Below are 14,207 nucleotides of genomic sequence, written 5' to 3'. Positions count from 1 at the left end.
CTTTACAGTGTCTGTCAGGTTTGTGTTTCCCTCTTGCTACTAGCTGCTCGCTAATTCCTGCTATCAGCTGTTTCCTGTTTATCCACCGCCAGTGGGTCACACATGCGGTGTCATCAACAGCTCCTCCCACAAGTCATCAACAGCCCCTCCCGTTGCGGAAGGCTGTCTCGGTCTGTTTAAACTAAAAGGGTTCCGCCAATATATCTACCCTACGAGGCGGAAAATTGGGCACCTCGGATCAACTCGCCAAACCGGCTCTGTGTGTCTAAACGCTCGCAGCTTGCCGGCAAAAAGGCCCAACATTCGCCGAAAATCTGGCAGTGTAAAAGGGGCTTATGTGAGGGACTGTATCTTGGATAGACTGCTCCCGACTTAATTTACAGTTGAAAAAAAAAAATCGTAATAATATTGCATCGTGACATTAGCATCGTGATAATATCGTATCGTGGATCCTCTCGTGATTCCCATAATTGCTATCATCATATGGCACGGCTCAGGTTAAACCCTAAACTGGTGGGACTTTCCAGTGTAAAGTATCGTATTTGATAATATTTGCGGCCATTTCTCTATTGGCTAATGTTTCACGATGTATCGGAAAGCACTTCTTCTTTGGCGCCTTAAAAAAGTAGTTGCCATTGGCTGCACAGCACAACTTACTGTATAGGCTGCTGTTTTAGAGCCGTGAAGAAGAATTCATTTCCGGAAAAACTGCTGTTTTACATGGGTGTGAAATACTAAAAAGTTTATCAATAAATTTAATAGTTGGAATCGGGGCATTGGCCTGCATACTCACCAACACCTGACCCAGCATTTTAATCAGTATCTGGAGTATTTCCGATACTGGTATCAGTATCAGAACAGCTCAATGTTTTTATGCTTTGTTTTAAAGATATAAAACATGCTAATTACTGAGTTTCAGAGGTGCATGTAGGTGGATTTTTTTATTTTGGACAGAGCCAGGACAGTTTTTTTCCCAGATTTTAGTCTTCATGCTAAGCTAAGCTAAAGCCAGGGTACAAAATTAGCACCGTCCACTAACTAAATGGTGGTAAAATATGCAAGTGGCTGATAGATTTGCTTCACTCACCACAAAAAAAGCAATGGCCCTCTGTTGTGTGGATGGTAAATTAGAATTTTGGTCCATGTGGGCGAGTGGACAGAAAAGTTAATTTTGCACCCAGGCTAAAGCTAAGCTAATTTAGTGTACTGACGTGCGTTGTATTAATCATCTCCTCCAACTGTTGGCGGGAAAGCAAATAGTCTTTTTTTTTTTTTTTTTTAACATTATGTCAAATTATTCCTTCTGGGGAAAGAAAATATTAAACTATGCAGGCTAACATGCTGCTTAATTGGACATTTGTTTGCGGGGCATGACTGTCTCGTGACAGCTCAGTGCTTCTGGGCTAGAATCAACTGTGGCTTTTCTGCGTGGACTTTGCATGTTCTTCCTGTGTCGGCATGGGTTTCCTCATATACTTGAGTTTCTGTGACCCTAAAATACATGCATGTGAGGTAATGCTCCTGGCATTCAGGGGTAGTCGAAGTTAGATTAGTCCAATTCAGAGGACAAATTTCCTCTCAGGGATTAATAAAGTATAACTTAATGTTGCTCATGACTTTATTGTAATGGTTGAAGTTTGGGTAAGACTGCAGGGGAATATTATTACAAGCCAGTCAAGCCAACTTTAAACTGTTAATGTGAGCTGTTAAGTATTTGGTAGTAAAGCAGACAGCAAGGGTCAAGATTCTTTTAGTCATGCTAATATTTATGGTTTGTTTGCCATGGTAGGGCACGATGAGCACTTTGCATACATTATAACACTACTAACATACAGATGTTTGAAGCCAATGATTCCTATCCATGCATGTTACTAAGCAATGTCAGCTTCTCTCATAATTTCCTTTCATTTCTCCGTACTCTCGGCAGACTGAAGCACAACAATTTATTTTCTGGATCGCTTCTTAGAAAAGCTCTCTCCCTAGAAAGCTTTCCATCTCTTTTATGTTTCCCTCTTTTTATTTAATCTCCACTGTTCTGTAAGACGTCTGCTGCCTGGGGATCTTCATGTCTATGATGCATCTGTCAACATTGTGTCCTGACGTGCCTGTCTGCCAAATAACACTGTTTTCATTATAACAGATTGGCCCCAAATGTCATCAAAACACTGGGAGAGTCATGTGAGGGCCCACCGAGTCACTTCTTCTATTTATCTGGGCACCATTTTAAACAGACAGAAAGACCGTGTGAGGGACGATAAGGGAGGTGTAGGAAAAAAAAGACAGTGTTACGATTTAATGTCTGCTGCCTGCTGACTTTCTGAAATTTCACTACAGTGAAAATATTGAGCTAAAATAAGGCTGGAGTTATTATCACACAAACACAGGTGGATATTTGGCCGTCTGTGTCTTCTGTCTTGGAATCATTTTACCATGAAAAAATTCTCACCTTATAGTTTGGAAATATGAATGCCAACTCTACTTTTGTTTTGAGTATTTCTATTTTCTAATAGTCATTTAAAAACAAATCTTAAACTGCTGGAAAGTGTGTGAGTGTGTGAATAAAGTGGACTGCATGTAATCTGCTCTGTCAGTTCACACACTCATTCGTCTCTACTGGCAGTGACCTAAAAAATCATGAAGTGAAATCAAATCCCAACATGTTCGGTCATAGCAGTAACAAATTCTTTAATGAGTATACTTGACTACAAAAAAATGTTTTTTTAAAAACCACCCGCAAATCAGCTGTTTTTGCGGGTACCCGACCCAGTGTAGGACTCTGGTCCACACTTGACATACAGCATTATAATTCATGTTTAGCGCGTGTTGTGTACCGTGTAACGCCACGTAGAAGGCAAAGGAAGCTGTACAAAATTTGCAAATATCATTTCCAGGTCCTCACACGATATGTAGGAAATAACATCTAACTTGTGCACGCAGTGTCAGACAGTCGCAGAAATGCAGGGCTGCCCCGACTGTCATTTTGCCAGTGCCGCCAACGCAGAAAGGTACCAGAGCCCGTCAGTTATAATAATATTAGTAATAATAATATGCTACAATGACCCTGAAAGGAATGAAAACAAAGGTTTTGGGGGTTGAACAGATTACGACTGAAACTTGAAACCATTTTGTTTAAATGGAAGTATGTGTAAAAAGTCGTCCTTTTGAGAATCAATAAAATAAAGGTTAGTTTCTCAATTGGGTTAAAAAAAAATTCTATATCATAGATACGCAAATGTTTGCAGAATGATAAGTCCCAATTTTCATACCACAGTATACCACTGCAGCACTGTTTTACTGTAATGCAGACTTTGAAACTAGGCAAAAAACAACACTTACGATATTGCAATATTCAAAATCATGATATTGATATAATGCCGATGTATTGTCCAGCCCTATTTTGCTATTTAGTTTGCTGCTATGGTTAATATTGTTGTTTTATCGTCATATTCAAACAAAATGCCAATTGAATATTTCTTAATAGGCACACAGTTTAATTTAGCATGCAGTCCCTCCAGTCCTTTGTACAGCAGCAGTCATTAAATAGTGAAATATTTGGCCAATCCAAAATGTGTGCAGTGGAGGGCTCTCTGTTTGCTCCACTGACACACTTTACTCTCCAGCAGAGCATTTGACCTCCTGCAAATCTCCCACAGAAGTATGGCATTCCAGACGTTGGTGAGGCAGCAGCTGAGTCTAGAATGAAACCGTACTCTCCCTCCATCCTTCCTCCCAAGGGTGCTCTTTATTTCTGACGCACCCAAAAGACACAGGCAATTACAGAAACTAGGCCAGCTGATGAACGCAGATCGATACAGGGGCCTATCTGTGAGGTAGAGATGTTGAGGTGAGCAAGAACTAGGCCTTAGCGACAAAAGTTAAGGGAACGGGTGGGCGTTAAAAGAAGCTGTAGGAAGGTTTGTACGTGCAGTGAAAGCTTTAACGTCTTGTGCTCATTAGGGATGTAAAGCTGGAAGGAGGAGGGCGTCAGCGGCACCCATCAGGAGGCGTCAGTGCCAAGGAGATGGTGATCGGGCTGGAGGGAGTGGAGTTAGGAGCCGATGGAAAGGTGAGATGCCAGCAGAAAAGTGCTGTGTGCAGAGTTACACTGAGCTACCTGCATTTCAGCTGCTTAATGAAAAGAAAATGATTCTTTATACACTAAATGTCACTTCAGTTACTACAAGCTTCTCCCTGGTTCCCTCGTCAAAACGCTAATGGGCTTTTTCCATTGAATTTTTGCCGAAAATAAACTCAGGCAAATCAGAGGTTTATGATTCATACACGGTTTGTTCAGCAAGATAATTTCCACCAATGAGCGCTACTTTTTGGATTTTTGAAACGTAAATGTAACTGCCATGGTGAGAAGCTAACGTTAGGCTATAAACAAACTACACCGCAGTCGCATGACTTTAACATCGCCACCACTTATTTAGTAGTCTCATTTAGCCACTTGTTAGCAACCATCTTTTATAAGACACGTAAAGGCTTCAAAATTTTCACGTGGGGTATTCACTGATGTGTTTTATGTCGTAGAACAAACTGTGTTTTAACCACAGACCTTATTCCAGGCATCTAACCAAAAACCCATTCAAAAGACCCATTAACTTCAAGACGAGGGAAGTGGGTGTGCTAAGATGCTAACTCACTGTCAGGTTTCAAGACTCATTCCTGCACCACTCTCTGAGAAAACGATTGTGTGATGTGTACAAGACAACTGCACCATCTGACCCCAGGTTTTCTCCGTTAGTCACAGAGGAATTTATGACATCAAAAAAAACATGCATCAGGAGATACATAGTCATATAGCCCCCCCTTCCCCATTTCTTTTTTCTGTTCCAGGAAGTTGGCAACCCTTAGTTTGTCAACCTTTGCATTTGCCTTTAAATACTAAATTGTATATCTTAAACATTGCACTGTGCTATATGTTTCATATGTGGTGTAAATCAACACAATTTTCATCATGTTTGAAGCATGCAAAAGGCTTTTTTCTCAGCAGCATTTGACATGTCATAGCACGAAACCCTAGGTCTAATTAATCTCATTATCAATAACTGCATTCCTGTCAGGAAAGTCAGCTCCAGGCTCCTATTATTATGCATGCTGGCTTACTGCTATAACATACTGGGACTCTGGCCACCCTTAATGTTATTAGTACCTTCTGCTTTCCAAAATGCTGCTGTGAATAAGATATATTATTTCTGTTTAATGTGTTAAAATGGCAAACCTTTTAGGCTTTGGTGTAGCAGACATTCTAACTATGCCTCTGTCTGCAGACTGTGTCCTACACCCAGTTCCTGTACCCCACTAATGTTCTGGGTGGTCGAAGAAACACCATCGACTCCACCTCCTCTTTCTCTCAGTCTCGTAACGCCAGCCATAGAAGCCTCAGTTTGGGCCGAGCCAACAGCAACCAGAGCAGCTTAGACACAGGTTAGTCAAATGCCAGCAACAGTTTTAACCTATTCATTAGAAATGTTGTGTATTCATCACCTTCAGCTGTTTTTTTTATCTTATTATCCAGTGTATTTTTTATTGGACATACTGTGTAGTGCAAATGTTAGCTTCTGGCTCAACCTCTGTTGTTTTTGTGCTCATGGCAGGGAATGATTTGGGGGATTTTCGGGAGTATGACCCCAATCTGCTGGATGACCCGCAGTGGCCTTGTGGAAAACACAAGAGAGTCCTCATCTTCCCCTCCTACATGGTGAGAAAGAGCTCTAGCTGCGTCTAACACCAGCAGCAGCAACATTAACAACAGCAAGTCCTCTTGAGAGCAGACTGGAAAGGTTGTCGGCATAATTCTCTGAAACAGACCCACATCTGTTCTGACGTGGTTTGTTGAAAAGTCCTGCGATATCTCAACGTTAATGCTTTTTTTTGTTTTCAATGGTTATTTTTGTCAGTATGGACCTTTTGTGCTCAGTTTTCCCACCACAACCGAGAACAATAACACACTGGAAAGATTTGTCTGCCTCGACAGTTTTCTTTTGGACTTTTATCAGCTGTTTTTTGAAAAGGAGCCAGGAGGATGTTTCAGACTGTTTTAATCAGCAAGGTCACTGGCGCAGGCTCTCTCTCCCTCTTTCTGGGACCTGAATGAATACACTTTATCTCAGTATAGTGGGCAGTAGCCATTAAAAAAACAGCCACTTCACCACAGCAACAGTCGGTGTAGTGTTTGAATCTCAGCACTTATCACTCTCGCACTTATCCGGAAAAGAACGGATGTTTTATTGTGGTTGGGGAGAAGGAAAAAAACAGACTAGACTCCCACCTCATTCTTTCCTGGGCTCTGTTTTTGTTACGGAGACTGGCAGAATACACAACAAGGACTGACATAGTTGAAATGTTAAGTCAAGGCCAGGCTATGAGTTTTTTTTTTTTTTTACTTCTCTTCCTCCGATTACAAAAGCCAGCGTCTCACAACAATGGCCATTGTGTTTACTACAGGAATGGCACCAGTAAATTCTCAGCATTTCACAGGTCAGACACAGCCTGCGTAGTAGACACGACTCTCTAACTGAACTTTCGAGCTGGGGATAATAATAGTTTTTATTCTCTGTGGGCGATTGAGGAACCATGAATATGAAGCAACAAAAACATCACTTAAGTCATTTTAAACGTGGTAATGTTTATGTTTGGTTAATGTTTAGTGGCTTCTTGTTGATTTGTGTAATATGACCCTCACAGTACAAACATGGAATAATGAAATATTTTTAGGTGGTGACATAAGTTAGTGTGAGACATGGTCACAGAGTGTTTCCGTCACGCAGCGTTAGTGCTGTTCTTCCTGTTCATTTCTTGGGGCTGTGGCCATCGATAAGCATTTGTTCTCCGTCACGGTTCATGATCAGCTGTGTGATGTTCATTCCTCACGCTCCATGCAATCCCTGCAGTACCATACATGCATATAAAGAGTCATTCTTGTATGTTTAGCCTCGCTGCGTAGTGTGTCACAACTTTGGTGGTGTTTTGTACACATGGCATCATTTCTATCAGCTTGAAAAATGTATGTATTCCCCATAGAGGAGCACCAACTAACAGTTTATTTAACTGTCAATTAATGCAGACTATTCTCTCGATTAATCGTTTTGTAAATGGACTGCTCTTGTATAGCACTTTTCTAGTCTTATGAGCCCCCCTTTTCACCCATTCACACACTGGTGGCCGAGGCTATCATACAAGGTGCCACACACCGATGGAACAGCCATCTGGAGCAATATATGCCAGTGTGTGTGTGTGTGTGTTTGTGTGTGTGAGGGTGAATAAATGAAACCAGCAGGCCAAATAAAGTGGTTAAGATAATCTGGCTGAAGTGTTGGAGGTCAAACTGAAAGTGAGTGCAGCCAAAGTGTTGGTAATAATCCTGCGTGCACAGCTACAGCAAGCATGTTTGGTCAAAGTTAAACCAAGAGGTTGGTCTGGAAACTTTAATGGGTGTTGACAAAGGACATGTTGGGTAATTACTTTAATTATTTTTACTGTAACAGTAATACTGCTTGTATTTCTTGCTCTGTCTGTCTGACTTATTTTTTTTAGAACAGCTTCCATGTTCAGTTCTCAGGAATTATACTGGTGAATGCTGGTTGTGATAAATCAGAATAATCTGGCAGATCTAGCAGCAAAGATTCCTTTTGCCTCTTGAACATTTTAAATATAAGTTGTGGATTCAGCAAAGTTCTGGAAATGCACTTTGTTCTTCAGGGGTCTTAACTAAACCCAAACTCGCAGCCACTCATTACGGCGGCTCTGTCTTAATGTGACTCACCCACCTGGTACTCAAAGCATGTTATAACAAGCACAAAGCGCTGTTTAATAGAAGCCTGATGGAGGCATGGGAAGCTCAGTCAGCAAACAAGTATGTTTTGTGTCTCTAGATTTGTAAAAGAAAAGGCTGAAAGTACTCATCTTTTACTTATCCTCAACAAATCCTAACGAAAGATAGATCAAAACTATCCCTCAGTGTTTTTAACATCCCTACCCCTCTGTCTGTTTCATTCAGACCCAAAAGGCTCAGTATTTTTTTTTTAGAAACAGCTGGGAGTTGTAGTTTTTAGCAAGTCTCAAGGTGGAGTAAATAATTGAGCATAGTGTTAGTTCAGGCAGGACATGATGTCAAGCTCAGCTCACATCCCAGCCACATCAGCTGATCTCAAACATCCCAGTCAACTGATGGAGCAGCTGATTGATGTAAGAGAGTCAGCTGATAGATCACATGATTCCTTTCTATGCCACCAATTGGTGAATCTCATTCAGGACGCCCTATTTAAACTGCTCTGGCCTGCCCACTGTTGCTGCTTCCTCTGCAAGCTGCTTTGCAACCTGCCTCCACCCCAGCTCCTCCTTTTCATGTTGTGTCTGACTTATTAATGTCATTTCTGTTAGTCATTGATGCTGCTCTGTTCTGTTCCCAGGGGGTCTTTGCTGCTGCTCCCCCTGCCTTAGGCTTTCCATGTAGGTGCATGGAAGGGCAGAGAGGTTTGTTCTCGCTGCCTCAGGATTTTCTCATTTGCACATGGAAGGGCAGAGAGGTGTGCTCTCTCCACCTTAGGCTTTCCATTTAGGCGCATGGAAGGGCAGGAAGGTTTGATCTCTCTCTCTCTCTGTCATAGGCTTTCCTAATTTGCACGTGGAAGGGCAGACAGGTGTGCTCTCTCCACCTTAGGTTTTCCATGTAGGTGCATAGAAGGGCAGGGACGTTTGCTCTCTCTGCCTCAGGCTTTCCTAATTTGCACGCGGAAGGGCAGACAGGTGTGCACTCTCCACCTTAGGCTTTCCATGTAGGAGCATGGAAGGGCAGGGAGGTTTGATCTCTCTGCCTCAGGCTTTCCTAATTGACACGTGGAAGGGCAGACAGGTGTGCACTCTCCACCTTAGGCTTTCCATGTAGGCGCATGGAAGGGCAGGGAGGTTTGATCTCTCTGCCTCAGGCTTTCCTAATTGGCACGTGGAAGGGCAGACAGGTGTGATCTCTCCACCTTAGGCTTTCCATGTAGGAGCATGGAAGGGCAGGGAGGTTTGATCTCTCCGTCTCAGGCTCTCCTAATTTGCATGTGGAAGGGCAGACAGGTGTGATCTCTCCACCTTAGGCTTTCCATGTAGGCACGCAGAAGGGCAGGGAGATTTGCTCTCTCTCTGCCATATGCTTTTCACGTATGCGCGTGGAAGGGCAGACAGGTGTGCTCTCTCTGCCTTATGCTTTTTTCAAGTGGAAGAGGCTTTCTTTGTAGGCCCGAGGAAAGGCAGAGAGGCCCCAGAACAGAGCCATACTACCAAATATAATACTGTAAATCAAAGTGTTCCTGACTGAAATGAATTTGATGGGGACTATTTTCATTGGAGGATTAATACACATTTGGTGTGCTAGTGAGTATTTACAGCAGCAAGATGATGTATTGACTCAAAATAAGTGCCCAGGTTCACAGTGCTGAAGGAACACTGGTGTTTTTAATAGTTTCAGGACAACAATGGAGCTCTGTGGCACAGGAGAATAAGATGTGTCAGGCTTTGGATACACACAGTAGGATGTGTGTGATAGCGGGATCAGTTCATTGTTGTTTTGAGTACTGTCATAGGATTTGTTGACAATAAGATAGAAATAGAATATCACCAGACTTATCCTTTAAGTGACATGACTAACACCAGCTCTCAGTGAAGTCTCATTGTGAGATTGTGGAATCCAACACTAGTGTGTGAGGATCCAGTCATCCTGCCCAGTGCTGAAAGTAGTGTGGTCATCCTAACACCACCTCTGGTTTTCCTTTTCAGACTACGGTCATTGAATACGTCAAACCCTCTGACCTCAAGAAGGACATGAACGAAACCTTCAAGGAGAAGTTCCCCCACATACGGCTCACACTCAGCAAGATTAGGAGGTAAAACAGACAGAAATGTGTGTGATATTAAGCAAGTGTGATGAGAAAGATGATTTAACTTTACCGTGACCTGTTTTATATCTTTTCTTTAACGTCGTCTTTATTTATTTCTCCCCCTTTCTTCTCCTCATTCTCTGCTTTTTCGTCTCCCTGCAGCTTGAAAAGGGAGATAAAAAAGTTGGCCCAGGATGAATGTGGTTATGAGGAACCGACAGTGGCCATGGCTTTCGTCTACTTTGAAAAACTGGTGCTTCAAGGCAAACTAAACAAGCAGAATCGTAAACTTTGTGCTGGAGCTTGTGTCCTTCTGGCAGCCAAGATCGGCGGTGACCTCAAAAAACACGAGGTCAAGCTACTGATAGACGTAAGTTTCCTCAGCCACGCTTATAAAAAATCCTAACTTTGTTATTTGATCATACTTTGATGGTGTCTTGTGTCCTCTCATTGCACCAGATTAAAGGGTCAGTTCACTCAAACTAGAGTCAAAAATGAAATAGAGAGAAAATCAGGACAGAAAGATGTTTTTTCAAAAGTCTTCTTTGAGCACCACAAACAAAATTCCACCGGGGTTGGCACCAGACGTCTCAACAGCAGAAAACTCAAAGCATGACAATTTAAAACCCAAACTTTTTGCATGACTAGATACCACAAGGGGTGCGTGATGATTTCAATATCAAATACAACATTTAGCTGCCATTGCTTTCAGATCTTTAGATATATTTTTACAAGTATCCCTGTTGCAAGGGATTTAAGGTAGATGGGACGCACAAAAACAGCATTCGGAAAATAGAAGCGGGGGCAGTGAAGAGTATTGCAGTCACAGTGTGAAACAAATAAAGCTGTTAGAGGAATGGGTGTCGACAGAACATTTCACTATAATGAAATCTGATCTTCCTGTTTTTAGGTGAGTGCTAGATCTGCTGTTGCAGGTCAAGTGGTTTCCAAATCCCATAAATAGCACAGTGCTTATTTGTCTAGAGTCTCGCCGGGGCCGCCCACACTAAGAATGATAGCTATAAGGATAACTATAACAACAACGACGTGAGCATCCACACTAATAAACAACAGTGCTCTGTAAACAGTGGCGGCGCCAACATGTACTGTGCACTCCAGCTGTGTCAGCAGGTCGACTCCTCGTCTCCGTTGGTAATGATAACAAAACACTTGCCTCTGATTCTGGGGGTTTACCTGATTGCATCCTGATTTCCTGCTCTGTGGTCATGGTTTCAGACTGTTTTATCAAACAGAGGTGATTTTTTTTATCCTCAGTTATGAGTCTCTCGGCAGTGCCCTGTTTTTAACATGTCGCCCTGTGAATTCAAATGGACTTTGATTGGCTGTCAGTGTTTCTATCCTTCATCAAATCAATCTGAAAGTGATCCCAACAATATCTTGACCATGTAAAGATAAAAACAACGATTAAAACATGGTGTATTAATGAAGGATTTTTAACTACAGTCAGAATGCCTCGGATGCATTTTTGGACTGCCTGCCTGTACTATGTCGTTTTTTATCTTTGACTCTTTACCCCATCCTTGAAGAGCACCTGACTTTTTTACAACTAACTACACAGAGCCTTAACGCAATGCAGCACTCCCTATTTTTGCCACAATATCTTGGCCACTGTCGTCGTCGTTATAGCTGTGGTGTGGGCTCCGCCAACCACTTGAGTCAGAGCAATTTTTAAAGCAAAATATTTATCCATCCATCCATTTTCTAACTGCTTATCCTCTTGGGGGTCGCGGGGGGGCTGGAGCCTATCCCAGCTGACATTGGGTGAGAGGCGGGGTTCACCCTGGACAGGTCACCAGACTATCTCTGTAGAGACAGACAACCATTCACACTCACATTCACACCTACGGACAATTTAGAGTCACCAATTAACCTGCATGTCTTTGGACTGTGGGAGGAAACTGGAGCACCTGGAGGAAACCCACGCTGACACAGGGAGAACATGCAAACTCTGCACAGAAGGGTTTTTAGAGTGATAAATCCAGCCCCCAATAAACACAGTGATTTTGGCAAAAAACTGGCAAAAACTACAAATTTAGTTTTCTCTATCCTGTCCGTCTAATCCTAAAATTACATCTCTGCCACCATTTTCCTGTTGGCTTATGAAATATGGTGACTGCATCAACAGTAGGTTTGTCAACCATCCAAACACTCCCTCGTCTTGTCCAAATTTTCTGTGCCAGTCCTCATGAAATGCTGGTTAAAAATAAGCACGTGTAGCGAGAAGCAATTAGGAGTGCAGCATTGCATTTATTATTTAATCCTAACTCTTGGTTCTTTTTTCCTGGCAGAAACTGGAAGAGAGGTTCAGGGTGAACCGCAGAGAGCTGATAGCCTTCGAGTTCCCTGTCCTGGTGGCGTTAGAGTTCAACCTGCACCTGCCAGAACACGAGATCATGCCCCACTACAGACGCCTGCTGCAGACCTCCTAGCATTAGTGACCCATCAGGAGGACGACCACCAGGTTCTCCTCCTGATCCTCTGCTTCGAACCATTTCCATCCTCCCACCTATCTCCTCGTCCCCGTCTGACAGCTCTAAGGTACCGCCGGCTGTCTCTCAGCTGCAGCCGACAACACTCTCCTTCCTCTCAGAGACCTGAAATCAGCCAAAGGGACACACATTTCCAAAACTTTCCTCCATTGTTTGACTTTGACATCCATCACCACTACGCGGACTTCGGAAAGAAAGGGTTCAGCCGTCTAGTTGTTTTCTTAGTTTGCATGTTTTCACATGTCCTCATCTCCACTTTGTACATTTTAGACCTCTCTTGTTGATTAAGAGAGCTTTTTGTTGTTTGAATCTGATGGTGAACATTTTTTTTCTCAGTTAAAGAGCAACCAATGATTGTAACATTTTTATCATCTCTTTTTCATTAATCTCCCTCTTGTAAACTTTGGTATGATTGGTTGCCTCCTGACCTGCATAAAATTTAAACAAAAGCCTTTTAAGTGGCTGGTTTTGGCTGGACTTCCTCAGAGTGACTCATCTTTTTCGCAAGTCATCGTCTTAAAAGTGCACTTTTTGAATATTGAGAGACATAAGGGGCGGGGGGGATTTTTTTCAGAGTTTTAATGAGCTTGGGAACTAACCCTGAAAAATAAGCTGTGTTCATAAGCACCACACACACAAGTCATTTCAATGGACCTTTTGAATTGTTTTCCTCTTTATTCACAATTTTCTAGCAACAACTATCTGCATGAGAAGTAATGACTGTTTGCATACAGGTACTTGCAGACAAGATGGGACTTCCTATTTTCACTGAAGTATTCCATTCATTTTCTACCAGTCAGATGCTTGCTGTAGACTTGCAGAGACCAGACCCACTTTTATCAGTGTCGAATTTCCTGTGCTCTATGTTAGAGTGTATTGCTAGCACATTTACAGTGCTGTATCGGGGTCAGGAAGGTAGCTTTGAAGAGGTGTTCATGAGTGCGTAAATGCCATTAAACAGTGATCAGGATTTGCAGCAGAGCGGCAGCAGGGTGCTCTCGTGTTGAGAGAGAAAATGTCCTTCACCTGGGGGACGTGACCTAAGACCCTGTGCTGGTAATTATCCTCCCTGCTGAAGTGTCCTTGAGCAAGACTCTGAGTCCCTTCAGGCTTCAGGGACACTTCTCTTTATCAGACCTCTCTGAGGAGAAGAAAAATCTGAACGAGATCCCAGCAGGGATCAATTACGAATCAAACATTCACATTTAGCTTGAAGAAGCATTTGTTAATTTGAAATCTAAATTGTTAAAATTAACTTTACCAATGCGACCTATTAAAAAAGTATTTTTCCATTCCTTTGGCATGTATCTCAACTTGATTTTCTCTTTCATGACCTTGAAATTATCTCACACAATACCACAGAGTATTGAGGGGGAAAAAATGTATTTAATGCTGCTCCAAGTATTGATGGTATTTGAGCTGAAATGATCATCAACATGAACCCAAATTGTAATGAGAAAAAGCATGGACTGTGCTGATTTAAGGTGAAAAAATACTGAGCTTATTTCTGTTTGCAAGCCCAAAGATTTCGCTTTAAGATGCACACTAAAGACTCATGGGCGACACTTATCACCTGTGTATGTTTGTAAATAAATTGCTTTGCTTGTTCAATCAAAACCAGACTCGGATGTGTTTTTGCTTCAACAATCGAGCGTGTATCGATATATATGACATCAGCAAACTTGTTTATTTCTGTCATCTTTAGCTGTAACTGAAACGTAGCAAAACACATTTTGGTCTACAGTGTGTGTTTGAAGGATATATCCAGGATGTCAAACTGACTCAGCAGCAACAACAGGTTAAAAAGACAAAGATAGTTAGAAGCTAA

At 42.2% G+C, this 14,207-nt stretch overlaps 1 protein-coding gene across 2 annotated transcripts in view; it reads left to right on the top strand.

Moving 5' to 3' along the window:
* cables1 (Cdk5 and Abl enzyme substrate 1) overlaps nt 1-13,996 on the top strand; it is a 29,056-nt gene extending 15,060 nt beyond the window's left edge. For both annotated transcript variants that reach the window (XM_050032512.1, XM_050032513.1), the window contains 6 exons: nt 3,958-4,066; nt 5,274-5,430; nt 5,601-5,704; nt 9,769-9,875; nt 10,032-10,239; nt 12,179-13,996. In XM_050032512.1, coding sequence (XP_049888469.1) covers nt 3,958-4,066; nt 5,274-5,430; nt 5,601-5,704; nt 9,769-9,875; nt 10,032-10,239; nt 12,179-12,319 — 826 coding nt within the window. In that variant the 3' untranslated portion in view covers nt 12,320-13,996. The remainder of the gene's footprint in view (nt 1-3,957; nt 4,067-5,273; nt 5,431-5,600; nt 5,705-9,768; nt 9,876-10,031; nt 10,240-12,178) is intronic.
* The last annotated feature ends 211 nt before the right edge of the window (nt 13,997-14,207 follow it).

Source organism: Epinephelus moara, chromosome 21, assembly GCF_006386435.1.
Source record: "Epinephelus moara isolate mb chromosome 21, YSFRI_EMoa_1.0, whole genome shotgun sequence".
NCBI classification, from domain to species: domain Eukaryota; kingdom Metazoa; phylum Chordata; class Actinopteri; order Perciformes; family Serranidae; genus Epinephelus; species Epinephelus moara.
This window is presented reverse-complemented; position numbering and strand designations above follow the sequence as displayed.